Source organism: Diabrotica virgifera, chromosome 6 (genome assembly GCF_917563875.1).
Source record: "Diabrotica virgifera virgifera chromosome 6, PGI_DIABVI_V3a".
NCBI lineage: Eukaryota > Metazoa > Arthropoda > Insecta > Coleoptera > Chrysomelidae > Diabrotica > Diabrotica virgifera.
In genome coordinates this window covers 186,623,237-186,645,920 of record NC_065448.1, presented here as the reverse complement: position 1 = coordinate 186,645,920, position 22,684 = coordinate 186,623,237, and the positions used below count along the sequence as shown (strand labels likewise).

At 33.2% G+C, this 22,684-nt stretch overlaps 1 protein-coding gene across 1 annotated transcript in view; it reads right to left on the bottom strand.

Moving 5' to 3' along the window:
* LOC126886591 (uncharacterized) overlaps nt 1-14,679 on the bottom strand; it is a 151,252-nt gene extending 136,573 nt beyond the window's left edge. The window contains exon 1 of the mRNA XM_050653542.1: nt 13,231-14,679. Within this exon, the coding sequence (XP_050509499.1) occupies nt 13,261-14,073 (813 nt within the window). The 5' untranslated portion in view covers nt 14,074-14,679 and the 3' untranslated portion in view covers nt 13,231-13,260. The remainder of the gene's footprint in view (nt 1-13,230) is intronic.
* Nucleotides 14,680-22,684: the final 8,005 nt, after the last annotated feature.

Below are 22,684 nucleotides of genomic sequence, written 5' to 3'. Positions count from 1 at the left end.
GAACAAAGTCGTAGAAAAATAAAATAAAAATAATTGAATTTTGTATGATATACGACTGGTAAAAAATGTCTTAAGGTATTACCTTTTCTGCAATATAGCAATAAATACAAAATAAGGGGGCAAAATAAGTCTGTTGTTATTCAATATTTTTTAACCACTTTGTTGGAATTTAGAGCCTTAGTAATTCTCTTTGGAAATTCTTAAATCGTGTACCAAATTTCATTAAAATCGACCTAATAAATTTTGCATAATAAATTTGCAATCTAAATGTTTTTAAAAAAGTTAAAATTTTTTAAAATCTTTCTGAACAAAAAGTAGACCATTTAGAAGTTGGATAATTTTTTTAAATATAAAGAGGTGCTCTACCTATCTAATACACTTTACAGAATTAAAATGGGATTATTTAAGGGGCCTCAGCAATGTTTTAAATATATAAACCATTTTTTGGCTTAGAAAGAGATATCTTTGTTTAATAATAAAAAAATAAATTTTTAGCAATGCAAATAATTAAAACCGGTATAATTTGACTTAAACTTTCAAATGCTGTCAGCAGAATTGCTATTTTATTTTTTAATCAAACGTTATACGCGTTCAAAAATTGCAATTTCTAGCTTTTTTGAAAGTTCCACTGCGTTTATCTCGAAAACTATGCATCCTACGAAAAAACTTGTAAGAACATTTTTTGCTTAGAATTACCCAAGAAATAGAAAAAAAATGTTTTATTTTGCCAAAAATCGATGTTATATAATTCCTCAAGTTCTTTGTTTATAACAAACTTATCGACATCCGGATCAACTGTTACCCAAAAAATTCGTGCTTTATGGGTCAAAATACATAAAAAAACTTGGGTAAGTCTATCTAAATAAAGGAGCCCGTAGCACCCCCTTCTGGCCACAGCACTAATTTGTTTATAAGCCAAAAAATTGTTTATAACTTTAAAACATTGCTGAGGCTGCTCAGCAAGCATTAGTGTATTAGATAGGTGGAGTACTTCTTTATATGTAAAAAAATGACAAATCCTTGTATGTTCTGGTTTTTGTTATGCAAGATTTTAAAAATTTTAATTTTTTAAAAAAAGTTTAGATTGCAAAATTATTATGCAAAATCTAGTAAGTCAATTTTAATGAAATTTGGTGTACAGTTTTAGCACATTACAAAAACTTTCTAAGCGAATTAGGAAGGTTCCAAATGTAACCTAAATGATGGAAAATCATTGAAAAAAGACAGGCTTGTTTTGCCCCCTTCTTTTATATTTATTGCTATTTTGAAGCAAGGGTGATAAATTAAGACATTTTTAACCAATCGCATCTGATAGAAAACTTAATTATCTTTGTTTTATTCCTATACGACTTTGTTCTAAAATGAATAGTTTTTAAGTTATAAGCAAAAAAATTAGAATAAAAACGAATTTTTTTGAAATTTTTAAATATTTTATTTTTTTTATTAATGTTCCGGGCATATTTGAGAAAGAGCATAAATTAATTATTATTAACGAAGTTATCCCCTAACTTTATCCGCAAAAATCTGAATGCCACCCCTCACATCCACCTAAAAACAGATCCTTACTGGTCTATATGGTATAGGGACCTGTTAATAAGCTGAAAGTTTATTTATAACATTTTAAGTTATTAATAATACTTTAAACCATATATTAAAAAGGAAGCAACATCTCGATAATAGGTGCCTTATCACAAAAATAGGAAGGAGCAAAAAAGTTTTAAAAACACTGTTTTAACTAATGGTGCCACAATAATAGTTTAATTGGAACGTACAAAAACATTTGGGGAGTTTAGAAGAACAAAACCCCCATAAAATTTGAGTATTAACATATTAAAAAAGAAGCCGCATCTCGATAAAAAATGGCTTATAGAAAAAATATTAAGAGCCAAAAATGTTTAAAAACATTGTGTTTAATTAATGGTGCCACAAGAATAATTTAATTGGATCGTACACAAAAGTTTGGGGGGTTTAAGGGAACAAAACCCCATGAAATTTTTATGGGGTGTAAAAATTTTACTGTCGTTTTTTGTTAAGGTGCTCCTGTCATAAGAATGCCGCATGTCCATTTTCAATAAAAAATCTCTAATAGTTTTCGATATATTGAAAAAAATCGATTTTCATTGTGTAACTATAAAGGGTTATAACTTTTTTAGTGCACATTTGTACCAAGGTAAGTTAGGTTCAATCGAACTCTTTTTGGGTCCCAGAATATGTGTTTTAATTTATGACCTACATTTTGTTACCACATGTATAATTGGGTTTTGAGCAACATGCAACCTTGGTTGTGTTGGAAACTGGAGCAACATGCAAACCGTCATAAAAGTCATGAATTGTTTAAATCAATTAAATATTTGAAACACAGAAAATAATTCAGATCTGTGTAACCTTTCTACACACATACCCACATACATACCCACAAGCATTTTCCCCTTTATAAAAATTGTGTAAAATTTATATAAGCTCTGTAACTTTTGAACAATATAACCTATTTTCAAAATAAGACATTCTTTGGAAAGATGATAATCAGTACTATCAAAAGGTAGACTTAAATTTTTGGGAGTTTTGGGAACGAGAACGAAAAACAGACCCTATATGGTAATAGCCGTAAAATGCACACCCTTGAACTTAAATTATTGATGTTGGACGTATGGATGGGCGAGACTTTTCCTAAACGTTAATATGGGATTTGGCCCCCAATTTTCAATTCTGTCAGATTTAGAAAATTTCGTGTGTAGTGTCGCATGTAGGGGGGTTGTGCGCCACTGGCGAGAACTGCCGTTCTCTGGGATTGATTGGACTAATTTCAATGCTAAATAACCTATACAATACTCCTATCAAAGTCGATAATTTTTTATCAAGTAACTACTAATTAATACTAACACTAAAATATGACATTTTAAGAATAAAATATAATAAATAAATTATATTTATATTGCTCAGTCCCAGACTAATTGAATCTTGTACAGACTTATAACTACCGTCACTAAAAAAAATGTAAAAACTACAATGTCCTTTTATGTGAACCTCCCGTGCTCTTCAATCCCATCACTGCAGCAAACAATGCGAAGAAAAATCCTGCCAATCCAGTGGCTCCTGTTAAGAGTACCAAGCCGCCGATAAGGACTGGTATAAGCGTGAAGAACTTGAGTTTGTATGCTAATAGTAGAGGTAGAATGAATTTCTTGAATCGTTTTTTGTATTTTCCCTTTCCTCTACCTCGTCCTTGTCCGCTACTGTCAGCAAATTCTAAAACGAAAGAGTAATATTTAAGATTATTATACTATTAAAAAAAAAATTGTTGGTCTGTGCCCATTGAATTGGCAAGTACCTAGCATCTTCGAGCAGGGAACCATGGCACCCTTTTAGCATGTGTTTCACTTTATCCATTAACATCGACTTGTAGTCATAACATTTTAACATATTACATTATGTAAACCATATATGATGATGTTAACACTATTTACAGTGTGCTAGTTTCAAAATACTCGGCAGGATGCACTGAAGATGTTCTGTTTAGAACGAAAACGTTCTGCAATGCATGACATTTTATAGTTTTAAATAAACGATTTTATACCAGAATACATTTCGAAGTTTTTACTTCTGTATTGACTATTAAAAAAGTTTTAATATAGTAAGTTACTACTGGAAAGGAAATTTAATGCAGAAGGAATTCTTCAAATATGTGGATAAGTATGATACATTTTTCGTTTGAATAACATAAATATGTCAAATATATGCATTGTTTTTATCATTTATTTATTTCTAAGCACTTTCTTTCTGACGACCTTTTGCATACTGATATCAGGATAAGGGTAGTAAAAATAAAATCATTGATTTAAATTAAATATATGTAGAAAATAGTTATTTATTACATATTGGTTCCCAAACCCTTTTTTTCAGTTCGTCATTAATTTTTACGTCATATAGGATGTTAAGAAACAGCAGAGCAGATCATATAGCCCCTATGAAGATTTCTGGAGAGAGTTACAAAGTACGTAAGGAAATGATTGGTTATCTCTGAAACGAAATGAAACATAAGGTGTCTTTCATTTCATAAATCCTTTATTATATTAATCTTTAAATTCATCGGAATTTTCAGTATTACCTTTAAATGAATCTTAAGAAGGATAATACCATTTTATTATAAGTGTATCATGTGATTTTTTGTTAATATAGTAAAAAATATTCGTTTTATATACAAAAACGAAATGTAAGTATGCATTAAAACTTGATTTTATGCAAAATATGCAATTTACATAATAGCTATTTATGATATCAGTGTTAAAAGTACAATTTTAAGGCACGCATTCACATGAGTGCCTTAAAAATGTACTTTTAACCTGTATATCATACAATATTTTTTCTACAAACGTGTTAAAAATGCAATAATCCAGTTTAAATTAAATTAAAAAAAAAACCTTTTAAAAAACCTTTAATACATTGAAAGGAGATAGGTTTAAATTGCATCTTATATTAGGGAACTTAGCAATCACTGTTGACATAATAATTGTTTATGGAACTTTTGAAGCATCTGTCAGACATCTGTTAGTTTTTTAAATTCATTTTTCAAATTGCACAAATTGTACTATTAATATTAATGTTAATAAATGAAATATACATATTTTGACATTTGCTTTCAAAATATTTGGCATTTCACTTTTAACTGCAGTGCCTTAAAATTTTTAAAGCACCCAGTGCTTTAAAGTGTCCTTTTTAAGGCTCATATGGAGTGCTAAAAATTGCATTTTTAACACGTTTGTAGAAAAAGCTACATTGAAGTCTCAACTTTAATTATGTAGAGTGTAAGAAATATAAATAATTTTATTACAACCAATTAGATAAACCCATGTACTTGATTAAAAAGCTGTTTTAATCCTATTTAAATATAGACTGAAAGTCGGCTTAAATTATATTGCTGACACAAACAACTGTGACACATTCGAAGCAGCATATCAAAACTAAAGGATTTTAGCAGCATATCAGAACTAAACAAATTCCTTCTGATACCTACTTAAAAATAGCCAAGGGAAAATGGATGAGAGAAAGATGCGACGAAATGGAGGATGTGATATTTAGTCACGACTTGTTTAATGTGCACAAAAATTAAAAAAGAGGTCAGCAACATATTATTTAAAAAACAAGTTCCCTCTGTACTCGTTGAAAATAAGAACAAAATTATTGTAAATGAATACGAAATAAGAAAAGAATAGCAGTTGTAGTATGTCTGAGTTGTTGAAGATAACAGAAATAATATTACTGAATCTTCCATTGTACTGATGGCCCAGTTATTATGAAATGCGAGGTAGAACACGCTATAAAAAATGCTGAAATTAAAAAAGATTGTGGTCCAGATGATGCACCAACTGAGTCGCTGACACTGATAGATGATGATAACGTAAAAGTAGTAGTAAGTCTTTTTAGTGCAATATATAAAACACCGGAGTGATTCCCAAAAATTGGCTCAAATCCATAATTGTCGCAATACCTACCTAAAAAACACAATGCGAGAAAATGCTCAGGATATCTATTAATTAGCCTAATGAGCCCGACTCTTTAGATTTTCCTAAGAATACTTCACAGCAGAATCAGACCCAAATGGTACCCAAAGAAATTCTCGAAGATACCCAATTTAGTTTTAGAAATTGTATGGGAAACAGGGAGGAACTTTTTGCGCTAAACATCCTGTTACAAAAATGAAGAGACCAAAGAAAAGATGTATTTGCATGTTTCGTTGACTTCAAAAAGGCATTCGATAAAGTACAGCATGTAAAATTAATGCAGATACTGAAAAATGTAGGAATGACAGAGATACTCGTGTCATTAAAAATTTGTACTGGAATCAAACTAGTATCGTAAAAATTGGAGATAAGTACACCGATAAAATCTCCATATAGTCCTGTCGCCAGGGGGGGTACAACGGCCTCGTTAATTCAGATGGACTCACTCAAGTTTTTTTTATGTATTTTGACCCGTAGAACACGAATTTTTTGGGTAACAGTTGATCCGGATGTCGATAAGATTGTTATAGACCAAGAACTTGAGGAATCAAATAACAGCGATTTTTGGCAAAACAAAACAATATTTTGTATTTTTTGGGCCATTTTAAGTAAAAAATATTTCTACAAGTTTTTTCGTAGGATGCACAGTTTTCGAGATAAACGCGGTTGAACTTTAAAAAAATCGAAAAATTGCAATTTTTGAACCCGAATAACTTTTGATTAAAAAATAAAATAGCAAGTCTGCTTACCGCATTTGAAAGTTTAAGTCAAATTATATCGGTTTTGATTATTTGCATTGGTAAAAATTTATTTTTTTATTGTTTAACAAAGCTATAAACACGTAGGGTTTCCCGTGCTTTTACATGCGTTTTAACGCATGTAACGTAGAAATAGTCTTGATTGCACTAGTACCTATTCTACCTACTCGTTCGATTTTAAATGAGAAATCATAGAAACATCACTCACGCACTAGTTGTTTGTAGCTTTGTTTAGCAATAACACAATAAATTTTTAGCAATGCAAATAATCAAAACCGACATAATTTGACTTGAACTTTCAAAGGCGCTAAGCAGAATTGCTATTTTATTTTTTAATCAAAAGTTATTCGGGTTTAAAAATTGCAGTTTTTCGATTTTTTGAAAGTTCAACCGCGTTTATCTCGAAAACTGTGCATCCTACTAAAAAACTTGTAGAAATATTTTTTGCTTAAAATGACCCAAAAAATACAAAATATTGTTTTGTTTTGCCAAAAATCGCTGTTATTTGATTCCTCAAGTTCTTGGTCTATAACAATCTTATCGACATCCGGATCAACTGTTACCCAAAAAATTCGTGTTCTACGGGCCAAAATACATAAAAAAAATTTGGGTAAGTCCATCTGAATTAACGAGGCCGTTGTACCCCCCCTGGCGACAGGACTAATATAACGAGGAGTCAGACAAGTTTACATTTTGTCGGCAATATTTGACCGTTGAAAGTCATCACTTTTATAATTTTTAAAACATTAATTTTCATTAATGTCACTGAATGTATTTTTTCGTAGCAACGAAGGGCATCTGACGTAATATAATTGACGACGGGATATTATCAAAAATTATCAGTTTAGTTTTTATTTCTGTAGCTTTCTATTGGTCAGAATCTCCTATGAATGAAATAATCGCGCTAATTTCATTAAAACATGAACACAATAAGATAAATTTAAAATAAATTAGTAAATAATATCTACATATTAGTTTATTGCATGTATTATAATATATTATAATGCCATATTACAAGGTATTGTCCGTCCGCTATAACTTTTCCCATGCGTCACAATTAATTTTCAAACAAATTAAGTCAAAACATAAAGTGAAACAAACGTCGATGTGTATATACATTTTGTATACTGTATACTATATACTACATACATCGGCGTACGTTTCACATTATGTTTTGACTTAATTTGTTTGAAAATGAATCGTGACGCATGGGAAAAGTTATAGCGGACGAACTATATTTTACTTTCCCGCACGTTATAAGGGAAAATTTACTTTTACGCACGCCGTGCTTAAAGTGCAACTTTCGGAAACGAAATGCGTGCGTGAAAGTGGCTCTTTTAGCACGGCCGTAGAAAATAGTATATTGTGCAACAAGTGCAGAAAGGTACTGATTTCTCACGAGTTTGAAAAGTTGCGGTACGAGCGCAAGCGAGTGCCGCAATTCAAACGAGTGAGAAATTACCTTTCTGCACGTGTTTCACACTATACTTTTTCTACAAGCACAGTTTTTCCTAAAAATAAAAATCACAATTTCCAAACGACGATTAATTATAATAGGTACCTATGTGATAAATTTTAAACTGTATTTAATTAATACCTACTAATCAATTTAAATTCCTTATACCCAAATAAATTGCACAGAAATCAGTTAAAAAATTAATGCACTGCCTTAATTTGTTTAAATTTAAACAATTATTACATATTATTGACATTATATTTATGCAGTCACGGATTTACACAAAACCTACTTCATTCGACGTCTCTTGCACAGGTTGCTAAATCCTTATTGGTTATTTGATAATTATAAAATGTTTAATAAGAATAAAATTGTAAAATAAAACAGTTGTAACATCCATAATTTAGTTTCTATGCTATAGTTAAATATAATAATTGTCTTATAGGTTATATATTTGTCTAAAGTTTAACCACGGATGTAAACAGAATATAACGTTACTCAGAATGCGGTAGTCCACGGATGTAAACAGAATATAACGTTACTCAGAATGAGGTAGTCAACTGTGCAGAAAAGAACTTTGCGGCACAGAAACGTCACTTTGCGGCACAGAAACGTCACTTTTCTGCACACTAATGTCAAATATCTTATACTGTGAGAAAATATCAAGTTTGCTAACATAAAACCGTGCAGAAAAGTGCACTTTGAATAGTGGTTGTAGAAAAATACATTTATGCGCCACATAATATTTACATCGGCTCTTTTGTAGCTGTAAAATTGTGTGCGCCACTCATTTTTACGGCGTTTAGCGGTTTTTTATTCTTGTAATTTTTGTACATGATTCTAAAATTAACTATATATTATCAAGTACTACATCACGACACAATTTATACTATTATGAACATGAATAATGTAATTTTATTTTATAAGTCCTTATTTTTAACTAATTTCCTTTTATACATCATGCATTCCATCCTCTACTAAAAATCCAAAAATGCTGAAGTCGCTTTAAAATATAAAGCAGGTTATTGGAATAATGGTAAAGGATACTTTCTCCGCCAGAGATAACAAAATAAAAACAAACACAAACTCTGCAATTAAGGTTTGCATAATTTCCAGATAAACTGCACTTATACATATAAATCTATAGTCTATATTTAGTTATTAATTGCAAATTACATCCGGTATTAAACCGTTTACACTATTTCTTTTCGTAAAGTTATCTGAGACTTGGCAATTACACGGCCATACGTTTGATGGTCTATTAAAACAGAGTTAAATATTATATCTTAATACAGATACTCGATTTACATGTATAACAATTTTCAGGTTATTTTTTATTTTGTTGACTTAGAATAGTTATTTTATGATACGACATATTTACGATACTGAAGCTATTTCTTTTTGCCATAATCTTGCCATATTATAAATATTCCATATAATGAAACTAAGTTCTGAAACTCTTTTTCTTGTGGCATCTTTAATTTAAGTAACATGTTTGAGCCAGTGGCGGCCCGTGAGGTAGGGCCATAGAGCCATGGCACCACCTTGGTAACTATGCAGAACCATATTTTTTATCTTCAAAACCTTTTAATGCCTGTTAATTTTTTTGTGTGTATTTTTTTTATCTTCATAAATTATATCATATCTGGCAACTGTGTAGCGCAGTACAATCGCTGCCACTTACAGCGGAGATTATTCGACAGGAGAATATTGTGCCAAAATCGGTACTGGTAATTACGCCTGAAAAGAGAACGATTTTAAGAGCATTCTATGTAATATGTAAGTGACAGAGAAAGAGCTATATTGGACTATTAGTATACCCTAAAATGAGAATCTTTGTGCCGGGTACGAGGGTATCTATTTATTTTGAGTTTCTTTACATGCTGGCTTGTCGTTTTATTATGTCTGTTTTCTGTTAAAAAGTTTTTGTATTTATAATTAAACATTCAGTGCATCATGATCGTGGGTGTAGTATAAATATTATTTTGATTATTTCTTAAGTTTAATTTATTAATTGACAATGAATCAGATTAGTATCTTAAAAATTTTTTTTGTGGCTTTGCGTTAGAAAAAAAGCTACAAATTTTATAACGTTTTTTTTTGTGGAGCTTTCGAGTTAGATTTAAGAGGTCACGTTGAAAAAGAAAATTCAGAAAATATAGAGGCATATGGAGCTGGTCAATTTTAGCGCCGAATTGGACAACAACTTAAAGGTTCAAAGTTCATATTCAAAGTTCCAGATCTTTCAAAGGTCTTCCTTCTCCGGACATTTAGTGCTTAGTTGCTTCTAATTTATGTATGTCGGAGAAGTTTCCTGCTTACAAGTTCCTCGAATCATTTCTTAATGAAACATTGAGACAATTTTAATTTTTAAGCAAAACTCGGTTTAAAACTGAATTAGAAGTACTGTATTAGCGAGACGAATTAACTGCTACCTCTGGGCATTGATTAATAACCTACACAAGACAGGGTAGTTTTTAATCAATGCTCTGGGGCTGTTCCGCTATCGGTTTTATTACATGAGGAAGATTCATAAAGCACATTTGAAGAAACTATTAAACTTTTAAGTATTTTAGTTACCATTCCTATATCAACATCTAAAACATCTGATTTTCGATGTTAACACGAATTAAAACATTTCTAAGAAATACAATGAAAGAAGAACGCGTGCTTTAGGTATGCTTTCTGCAGAAAAGCATTTTGTAAATGATATTGATAATTTTAATAACTCAGTCATTGAAAACTTTGCAACCAAAAAAAAGAAGAATGAACTTCATATATCGTAAACTTAAAGTGATATTACACAACTTTGTGCATGTGTGTGTGTGTAACTGAAATAGTATGATTTTTATAATTTTATAAATAGAGACTAATTCGTAATAACAAAATTTTAAGTACTATCAGCAGTAAATACTGGTGGTAAGTTGAGAGTTTTTTTATTATTAATTAATTTACAGAACTGTTTTGATAAATTTTGGACAATTGCTTGGCACCTAAGTATCCGCGCCTATTTTTTTAAATTTTTGTTTTAAGTATACCTTCTTTGACAATATCGTCAGAATGAATTCGTCACTAAAAATTTTGGCGGCTGGCCGAATTGTGGCACTACCTTCTTAAAGTGGTACGAGCCGCCACTGGTTAGAGCTATACTCTGTTGGATTGAGCTATATTTTGGGCTAATTAGCAAAATACAAGGAAAAGTTATTTACCAGCAATTTTATTGCTGGAATCGAATCTTATGATTGTATATATTAACAATATAGGTATGCAAAATCCGCAGATAGTGTGCTACTTTTTTTATAAACAAAATGGCGCCCGAAAATCATTTTTTTTTTCAATTTTTGCTCTATAACCCTAAAGATTTTAACTTTACACCAAAAACACCCAAATAAAAATTCACCGTAAATAAATTCTGCATAGGAACGTGTTTTTCCGATCTCCTTCGACGAAAATTTTCCCCGGAAAATGCGGGTATTTCCAAGCAAATCTTTAATTTTCAGCTAAAATTTTAGATAAGTAATTTTTATCAATAATTAAATAACTTGGTAATATCAAAGCTCTTTTCGTATAGATTCCAGAAACCGATGGAAATTGAATGAAAAATTTAGCTACAATTAAATTGTTAATTAACGTCAGAACGTGTATGTATTGATCTGTAAATTGGTGCCGAAATTTGTAATTATTACTGTAAATACTAGTTATCAAAATTAGTTTTCGCTCAAATAGTGACTAATAACAATTGTGTTACGTGGTAATCATCAAGAACAAGCTGTAACTTCGGTCAGTAAGAGATGTTTTACTTAATAATCTTCCAACTTAAACACATTCAGTGTCAAAGTGTCAATAGTTTTTCACTGTTGCTATCCCGTCTCAACGGACGATAACGGTTAGGTAACCAGTATTGCAGTGATGTATCCAAGGTTATCCCTTATTTCCAGACCTCCAAAACGTTAATATAAACAAATTCAAGTTACTTTTGACTACATGAGTAACAATTTAAATCAATGTTCCCCCACTGTTAGCAACACCATGCCTGGACCCAATTCTTCCAGTTATCTTAGTTCATATGCAACTGCTACTATGACTAAAAACATCCAAAGTATCCCAAGAAGACCGAAGCAATTTTATAATTAGTTGTACGTCTCTATAGTATCCAATGATTGTATATCCCATTTTTTTATTCATAATTTTTACCTAATGTTATTTAAGATTTAGAAATTAACTGTTATAATAATTAGTTTTAAGTCCTTATTGAAATTAATTATTGTATAACCAATATTGTTTGTGTCAATGGCCATTGCTGTCGAGACACATAAATTTAAATAAAAAAAATTGTTAATTAAAAATTTACAGTCGTTATAATAACCACAATAATTACGATACATAAGAATAACATTTTAATTCTGTGCATGGTTGTGTTGTCTATTGTTTTTTGCCTAATGTATTGTGTATGAGATCTTTGATGATTTGTTCTACGATTTTCTTTACTCCACTATTATTGGTATGTTCTTATTAACTTCTCCTTTTTGTCAATATCGGTGTTACTTGGAACTAAATATTAAGACATTCAGTACCGTTATTTTTAAATAATTTTATGAGTTCAGTATATGCATTTTCAGGTCCAAGACCTTTTCATCTTTTAGTTGTGATATTGCTTTTTCGACTTTATCAACTTTCTTGATTTTTATCTCTGATTATATTCCCCTGTTGATCTAGCATTTTTGCTAGGTGTGTTGAACTTCTGAAGACCAGCCACTTGTTTAACCTTTTTATGGACATTAGACGTATCGTGTTTTTGTTACAAAAACTCTATCTCGTCACACTGTGATTTTATCCAATTTTCTTTGACCTTTGGTATTTCAGTTCTTATTTGTCTCTGAATATTGTTGTACATTATTTTCTTATTGTTGTACATCTTAAACAGGCAACAAAAAAAAAATAACAGGCACAGATTTGTTGGTTGTCTTTCACCAACTATCTCATCACCCTAAAGAATTTCCAATTTCCATAAACTTGCTAACCTTTACAACATTCTCCATCTATTCCACCATATCCCGTTAGCATAACTTAAGCTAGATATCATGTTAATGAATACTCCAGAAGTAGCTCCTTGTAACCGAATATAAGTACGACACGTTATCATTGCATTATTACAGACGGCATATATCTGCATGTGTTTGTGAGCCTGGGGGACGTTTGTTACCGCCCCCGAATGTACATGCATATGTATTTGTCTGCTGTCTTAACTGCTTTTATGTATGTTGTTCAATATTGGCTTGATCTTATGGATTTTTAGCATCTTTTACAATCAGACATTGTTCTAACTCTGGTTTTTATTTGTAGTATTTAGTGACTTGTAACCGTTGACCTGAAGATGCTCTGCATACTTTAGACAGCGAAACCGGACGTCGGAAGTTACAATAAATGATTGAGAGTACGTCTGTTTTTTACTTCATATTTTCTTATTCTTTGATGTTCTTCTTTCTCTCATCATTTTTAGTATATTTGCATTACTTACTTACTTTCCGTGTCCGGAACACCAACAACTTTAAATTCTGTATTTCCAATGGTTGGCCACATAGATGGCCCTGTCATTTGCTATAATTAAGTCTTGTTCTGTGCAGGTCTCTCTCATCTCTGTGCATGATAGTAGATGCCGGCTGGTCTGAACCGCGCCACAGTCGCAGGTATCGTCCTCCTGGTATCCCCATTTTTTCAGGTTACTAGCACAACGTGAAACGCCGGTTCTTAGTCTGTTTAGCGCTTTCCAAGTCGGATACGGTAAATTGTGTCCAGCAGCCATTTCCTCCGAGGGAGGAAAATGTGTCGCAGTAGTTGACGCTTGCCATAGGTGTATTCGGCGCGTCTCTGGCGCTTCGGGGATGGATCTTGATGTTTTCAGGAAGCTTTTCCGAGATCTTAGTCTGCTTGGCTGAGTTTGGTGGTCATATAAGGGGTGTCTTCGGTCCGTCTCCTGCTTTTTCCGTTCTACCTCTGACGTGACCTTTCTCCTGATTGGTGGTGGAGCAATTCCAGCAATGGGGTATACCTCTTCGATAGGTGTCGGTTTCAGGCAACCCGATATTATACGGACCGTTTCATTTAGAGCCACGTCGACGTTCTTTGCGTGAGCAGAGTTTGCCCATACTGGTGCTCCAAACTCCGCGGCCGAAAAACATAATGCCAAGGCAGAAGTGCGGAGAGTGTGTGGTTGTGCTCCCCATTTTGTATTAGTTAGCTTGCGGATGATATTATTTCTGGCACTTACTTTCTTCTTAACATCTTGACAGTGGTATCGGTAAGACAGAGTTCTATCCAGACGGACGCCAAGGTATTTTGGCGTCTTGTTGTGTTCCAGCATCTGACCACGCCATTCCACCTCCAGCGACCTTCGGGCATGCTTGTTTCTCAGGTGGAAAGCACATACCTGGGTTTTTGTGGGATTGGGTTTCAGATGGTTTTTATCATAGTATAGAGCTAAGTCTCCCAGGGCATCTGTCAGCTTCACTTCGACTTCATTGAAGATTCTTCCCTGAGCTGCCACCGCTGTATCATCAGCGTAAATAAATTGCCTTGTTTGTTGGTGTATGGGTTGGTCGTTGGTGTATATGTTGTATAGAAACGGCGCGAGGACACTTCCCTGTGGTAGCCCATTTTTTTGGTCCCTCCACCGACTGTTCTTGGACTGGAGCGTTACGTAGAAGCGTCTATTCTGGAGGAGACATTTCACTAACCTTGTTAGTCGGAAGTCCTTTGTAGTTTCGTAGAGTTTTGCGAGTAGCCGTTGATGGTTAACTGTATCATAGGCGGCAGTTAGGTCTATGAACGCTACTCCTGTTATTTCCTTCCGTTCAAAACCATCTTCAATATGTTGGGTGAGATTAAGAATTTGACTGCAGCAGCACTTTCCGGGTCTGAATCCTGCTTGTTCTGGAATAATTTTAGTCTCCACATATTCTGCGATCCGGTTCAGTATCATTCTTTCAAAGGCCTTGAAAAGGTGGCACAAGAGAGATACAGGTCTAAAACTCTTTGTATCCGCCGGATCCTTCCCTGGTTTTAAGAGGGCTACCACTCTAGCTTTTCTCCAGATTTTGGGGATTTGTAATGTACGGATGCAGCAATTCATCATTTTTACGAGCCACTCTACGGTTTTTAGTCCAAAGTTCTTTATTTGCTCTGTTCGTATGTCGTCCAGGCCAGCCGCCTTATTATCTTTCATTTGATGGATCGCGCCTCTCATCTCCTCTAGACAAAAAGAGGTACCTAGAACATCTCTTTCTTCGTCGATATTCCGTTGAGCTCTCACCTTGTTCTTTCTTGATGTCGTCTTACCGTTCATTAGAAGATGATGGGCTATCTGATCGGGTGTGACTTCTGTCATGTTGACTGCCGGAGCAGCGGGATCGTTGCCAAGATTCCGAATCAGCTTCCAGGCACGTCTGCTGTTTTGTTTCATGTCCAGACTCGTGACCAGCTTGCACCACCTTTCCGTTCTGTTGGCGGATATCGCATGTAACATTTCCTCCCCAGCCTGTATTGTCGCTTCCGAGAAAGGGTCTTCTTCATATAGCTGTTCGTATCTTTTAAGTAGGGGTTTAGATTCTTCATTGAGCCCCGCTATGTACTCAGTTCGACAACCTCTAGGGATAAATTTCCGTGATACTTGCTTTACGATTTCTACAAATTTATCGTATGAATCAGGGCAAGGTTCTAGCTGGGAAACTTCTTGATCCAATGTTTCAGAGAATTTTTCCCATTTTGCTTTAGTAAAGTTGAACCTTCTCTTGAAAGGAACAATTTCGTATCTGATTGCCGCGTTGGAAAGACAAATTATTGGTCTGTGCTGTGTCTTTGGGAGAGAGCTTCCAACGATTTTTGTCACCTGGTCTCCAATTCTGTCGCTGACAAATATATTGTCTGGGTTGTAACCTCTGCGCCATCTTCCGCTGTTGAACGACGCAGGCTGCTTTGGATCGTGAATAAGTTTTAGGTTCATGCTTTCAGCCCATTTTTCTAGTTCTTCGCCATTGGAATCTGTTTCGTTGTAACCCCACGCGACACTGTGACAGTTGAAGTCACCCAGTACGAATTTGATTTGCTGTGATTGAAAGTTATTCGGTTCCTCAAAAGCAAAGTCAGCGTTTGGTGGTTTGTACATTGACGTTACTGTACAGGAGTTTATCTCCACTGTGAGGATCTCGATGTCATTTTGATCTGTTAGAGATGTGGATGCTACGTCGATATCTGGTCTGACGAAGACTGCGCTACCATATTGGTCGTGTGGTCTCTCCAGTATGAGCTTCATACCCCGAATCCTTGGTCTGCGGCTTGCAGTACCTCTATGGGTTTCTTGAACCAGTAGAACATCGACACCATGTTCTCTGCACATATTAGACAATAGGTCTTCTTTATCTGCTGACAGTCCTTCAATATTAATTGAGGTCGTCATCAAAAATGGCCTTGATAAAGACCGTTTTGATTTTGATTGCATCTGTGTTGTTGGTGCACCGGTGTTGAAAGGATTAGCCGACATTACTCGTTTCCAGGGGACGCCCGATTGTATTCACAAGTGATCACAATCTACGTGGAGGCTCCTTTCATGTCCCCCATATTTGCATTGATACCTTTTATTTATATGTTAGTTGTAATTTGATTATGGGATTTTTTGTGGAGTACCATAATTTTGGTTTTGGAAAAGTTAATGTCCAAGCCCAACCCGTGACTTTCTTCTGATAATATGTTCATCAATATTTTTAGTTGGTCTTCTCTTTCCACTAATACTACGGTGTTATCGGTCTACCTTACATTATTAATGATGATTCCATCGACTCTGACACCTTAAGGGCGATCTTCATGAAAAGGTCTGATTATATGGTCGGCATATACAAAAAATAATAGGGGGATAAAATGCTGTTCTATGTTTATGTAATTGATATTCCCGTTCTCTGTTCGAACGCATCCTGTATGGATTCAGTATGTATTAATTGTGATAGCTATGTCGTGTCCATCCAACCCTATTTCTTTTAGCACCTCAATGAATTTTTCAGAATTATATGCTCTATATGCTCAGAAAACCGGAAGAGGAGTACACTAAGTGGGGCCTTACAATTAATATACAAAAAACCGAGTAATTAGTTGTAAGAGAAACACCAGAAAGTCTACAAATTGAAATGGGAGCTATAAACCCTCCAGAAACATTCAAATACCTAGGAATCCAAATAACTTCAAAAGCAGGGAGTAACGACGAAATACATTCCAGGATTGGCCAAGCCAGAACAGCCACCAGATAGCTACACGGACTGTTGTGGAATAATAAAATAACAAATGAAAATAAAAGAAGAATGTATAAAACAATAACAGAAAGTATTAAGTTTTACGGAGCTGAACTCTGGGAAATAAACCAAAGAAACAAATAAAAAATTATGGCCATAGAAAGGAACTATTGGAGACGATGTTGCCGGCTCACTAGACTTGATATGGTGAGAAACGAAGATATTCGAAGATAAATGAAAATTGATCGAGATTTAATAGGCACAATCGAAGCCAAAAGACTCAACTTGTATGGATACCTTCAGAGAATGTCTGAAAATACGAGTAGATGGCCGAAAAAAAATAGAAAAATGGACTTCACCCACTAGAAGAAAACGAGGTAGAACTAGACGATCCTGGAGAGATGTCTAGGAGGCAATGACCGCCAGAAAACTAAAAACTGAAGAATGCTTCGACAGAAAACGCTGGAAATTATGATGCGAGGAGCAGGGACAGCTATAGAAGACTGGCTTATTATATTATAATATATCAATTTATCGTGTTTGATGCCGTCGAGGGCCTTAGGAGAGATACTGAGCGATAATAATTATTAGAGAAGAAAAATATAATTGGAGATGATTTTCCTTACATAATATTTCCACAAGTTTGCACAGTCGAGCACGCTTATTGGAATAGCCTTCGTACCAAGAAAGTATATTCCTATTAGCCCAGTAAATGAACGGGAAATTCGGCGATACCGTGTAATTTTCAGGGGCAACTCCGAATTGCATGAAAATTTGGATTTAGATTCTAGTTACCCTCCACTTCAAAGTTCAAATTGTGCCGTTGGTTGCTTTTACTTGGGGGGTGACAGTCACCCCTTCTCTGGGGTGAAAAAACATACGTTCAAGATAAGACCGGAAATGGATAAATTGACTGATTTTAAGCAACTTTTGTTCTATAGAGTTTTTTACTTAAGAGGAAACAGTAGCGATCAACAGGTAGCGAAAACGCGTTCCAAGATTGCGGCTGTAATTTTGAAAATTTTTTCGAGATATTTGGCACACCTATTCGTAATATAATAAAGAATGGTGGTACAGAGCCCAATTTGAAAAATTTATTAATATGTGGAAATTACTCTGTAATTAAATACAATATTAAGAAAACGAGCCTGTACCGCAATTAAGAAGAACAAAAAAATACACTTTCTTCAAATAAACTTTTTTATCCGATGCCTAGATTTTGTGTCATTTTGGAACTACTAAAATTTTTTATTTCATTAGTAGTTCCAAAATGACCCAAAATCTAGGCATCGGATAAAAAGTTTATTTGAAGAAAGTATATTTTTTTGTTCTTCTTAATGGCGGTATAGGCTCGTTTTTTTAATATTGTATTTAATTACAGAGTAATTTCCACATATTAATATATTTTTCAAATTGGGCTATGTACTGCCATTCTCTATTATATTACGAATACGTGTGCCAAATATCTCGAAAAAAATATTCAAAATTACAGCCGCAATCTTGGAACGCGTTTTGGCTACCTGTTGATCTCTACTGTATCACCTTAAGTCAACACTTTTCGAGTTGTTTTCCATTGAAAATGTTGGTTTTTTGACAAAAAAACTACGTTTTCAGACGGTTTTTCGCAAATAACTCAAAAAATAAATATTTTATCGAAAAAAATATCCCTAGCAAAACTGTAGCTTATAAAAAACCCCCAAAAAAATGGTGTATCAGTAAAGTCTATCAATCAAATAAAAACAAAGTTGTAGCTCATGAAAAATACGTTCTTATTCGTCTAATTCCTAATCGAATATTTCAAGATGAAATCACCGAAAAATTAGGCACTTTTCGGGAAAAACCCATTTAAACGTTTTTAAAGTGTTAATAGCTAAGTTAAAAGCTTTGTTTTAATTGTTAACAAAAGTTTTAGCATTAAAAATAAGCGAGTTATGCTCAAAATAAAGTTGGCCCTCTTTTTTTTATAAAAAATCATGAAAATCTCGCAGTGTTTAGCTCCTCAAATGAAATTAATCGCTACCGCTTTACAAACAATTTACTTACCTATCTATTTTTTATATAATCTGTCAGTCTCACCGGTTTAAAATGTTTATTTTTGAAAGGATTATAATTGAGAAAGCTTGAATTGGTCACTAATCATGAGTGTATGCAAATTTTGAACAGCCATATTTTAACCAATTTTTGTCTTACGGAGAAACAAAATAAAACTAGCATATTTATAATAGCAGAACCTATATTTTTTTACTCTTTAAGATTTTTCTTATCACTAATACTTTTTAAGTTATTTTGAAAAAATTAAATTTTTAAAAAATTAAAAAAAAAAATTTTGTTATAAAACTAAATGTTTTTAAAAATAAGCACTTCAAACCAATCAAACTTACAGATCATAACAATGTACATAGAGTTAAAATAGATGGTAAAGCCAAACTATTAATTTCATTTAGGGTGCTAAATAGAGGGAGGTTTTCACGATTTTTTTTACCAAAAAAAAGGGGCCAACTTTTTTTTTTCAGTGTAACTCGTTTATTTTTATTGCTGTAAACTTTTGTAAAAAAAAACAAATAATAAGCTTTTCTCGATACTTTAAAAATGTTAATAAGGTTTTCCCGAAAAACGTTTCTTTCTTCGGTGATTTCGCGTTGAATTTTTCGATTTGGAATTAGACGAATAAGAACGTATTTTTCATGAGCTACAACTTTGTTTCTACTCAATTTGTAGATTTTACTGGTACACTATTTTTTTCGTTTTTTTTATAGGCTACACTTTTGCTAAAATATTTTTTTCGATACAATATATACTTTTTGAGTTATTTGGGAAAAACAGTCTGAAAACGTAGTTTTTTTGTCGAAAAATCAACATTTTAAATCGCGAATAACTCGAAAAGAATTGACTTACGTAAAAAACTTTATAGAACAAAAGGTGCTTAAAATAAGGCAAATCATCCATTTCCGGCCTTATTTTAAACACGCGTTTTTCACCACCCGAGAAGGGGTAAATGTCACCCCCCAAGTAAAAGCAACCAACGGCATAAATTCAACTTTGAAGTGGAGGGTAAGTAGAACCTAAATCCAAATTTTCATGCAATTCGGAGTTGCCCCTGGAAGTTACACTCCAAAACGGTTATTTATTGGGCTATATCGCCATGATATTCTAATAACTGATCGTTGATGACTAGTAGAAATAAGTGTACCTACTATGTCTTTTTATGTTAATAATACAGTAGAGTAGCTAGTAATTATTTTATTAAAATACGAAATTACATTATCTGTGCATGCGTACACTAATAAAATTAAAATGTATGCAAGGGTTGGATATATACACATTTTCTTATTAAGATACATGCAAAAGAATTTTTCCTTTTTGTTGAAAAATAGTCGGTAATCTTAACCTCATTTATGTTCAACAAAATAAAATGTTAGTCACCTATTGCTCCAAATTATAATTTAGATGATTAGTCAAAAAATTGCTGCTTGTAAGAATTTCGGCAAAATTCGAAAAATCTGTGTCCTTCTGCCTCATACGTGGCTTCAATATTGAGTAAACTAGTTTCATTTTTTGGTTAAAATCTTGATTTTCTTTGAAAATAGACAAATTATCGTGGAAAGAAATAGTAACAGAAAAAAACACATCTTTTTTTCTGTCTGTCTTCTTATAAAAGAATATTTTATGCAACTTTCAAAAATATGCCTACTTTTGTTCATCGTATGAATAACAGACGGGCCGGCGTAGCTAAGCGGTAGTGTGTTTGGCTCGCGTGCCGGGGGTACGGAGTTCAAATCCTACCGCCGGCAAGAACAACTAGACATTTTTAAAATGTTTATAGGCCCCAGGTCGACTCAACCCGAATAAAATCAGTACCTTGGGTAAAACCAGGGGTAATAATAGGCGGTTGAAGCGTAGCACTAGCCCTGATACCTTCCTTTTATACCGTAGGCCCTAGATATAGCAGACTACCCTGCTATACTCCCAAAGCCACGTGAGCGGTATAAAACGGGAGACTATTATTATTATGAATAACAAACAAAACTGAAATTTTTATTGCCCTGTTATTAGAACTAGCTGACTGCGTCGTGTCATAAAAATCCATATTTGCTACAATTTTTCGTATAAATTTTTTTCTAAAATTTATCTTAAAACTAGAAATTACTTCTTGATATCGGTTGAATAAGTGAAGCTGTATAGTCTAGGGTGCATCTGTTTTGAGATGGACGTTGAGAGGTGACTCAAATTTTTTTGCAGAAATTGCTTGAAAATAACTTAAATAATAATATTTGAGTTATCCTCCCACTCAAAATGTCCGGAACATTGTTTAAATAATCAAAATGTCAAAATATGAAGGAAAAATTCGATTTTTTTATTGGTTTTTTGATTATAACTTTAAAATTATTAATTTCTGAGAAAAGTTGTACTGACATAAAAGTTGTGCAATTTAATTTCCTACAACATAGATTTGGTTACAAATTTAAAAAATAGTCACCTTTGTTGCACAATAGCAATAATTGCGAAAAAAACCTTACAAAAACAAGTATTGGCATTTTACGTTTTTCAACCATTTATGCTACACTTAGGTCCTTCATATTTTACCCAGAAAAACAATATGATATAGTAAAACAACACTGTAAATTTCATTAAGATCGGTTTAATCTATTTTGCAAAATAAATTTTGCAACCAGTTTCCGCAAAAAATCATTTTTTTAAAATGTGGCAGGACTGAAAATACAGCAGATAGCAAGTTGAATTTTTTTTGCTCGTAGAAGTGTACTGTACCTTTCATTTGCAATTTGCAAAATTAAAATCGATTAATTACCACGGCGTCAGGAAATCTTTTAAATAAACATTAATTTTTGGTGCTCCGCGCAGGACAGCAGTGTTCGATTCACACAAGTTGATTTCCACCAAAATTTCTTCCAATATTTATCTAATATATTATTTTCTTAGTCTATATTTTGTTGTATTTTAATATTTTAATTCCACAAAAATCAAACTAATTTTATTATTGTTAGTAAAATATTGTTTAACTAATGGCATATATTTAAAAATAATACACTTTTTCCGCAAATCGCCAGGAAATTTTGACATTCCTGTCAAAATTTCTTGAAGAAAAAGTCAGGACTTCCTTACTGTAAGGAAATGATATTTCCGTACAGTTGTTAGTGTTCTACTTAAATGATAATTCAACCTCAATACGTTTCCATAGTAACCCAAGTAATTTTATTAGGAATTTCAAAGCACCATTTATTTGGGAATAAAATTATCGCGTTTTTTTTTAAATCAATCAATATCTGTCGAATTTTAAACGATTTGCGGAAAAACAGTATGTTTACCTCGTAGGAAAAGCCACATTCCTGGACTCTGTGTTGCTAAGTCTCGGCTTGCGCCTCGACTTAGCAATCTTCACAGTCGTCCAGGAATGTTAAGCTTTTCCTACCCGGTAAACAATGTACTATTATTCTATAAGCTAAAATATATGAACAAAGAAAGTTTTTGCTAAAGTAAGTGTTATTTCAAAGGATAGAGTATGTGTTTTTATTTTGCAATAAACAAATTTATTTATTTATATCGAAATGTAATAAAAATTAAAATGTATCAATCATTATGAAAGGTCATTGGAATGCCCAATCAGAGCAAACTCTCTGCTGTCCTGCGTGTAGCACCAGTAAATATTTATTTAAAAAAAATTCCTGACGCCGTGGTAGT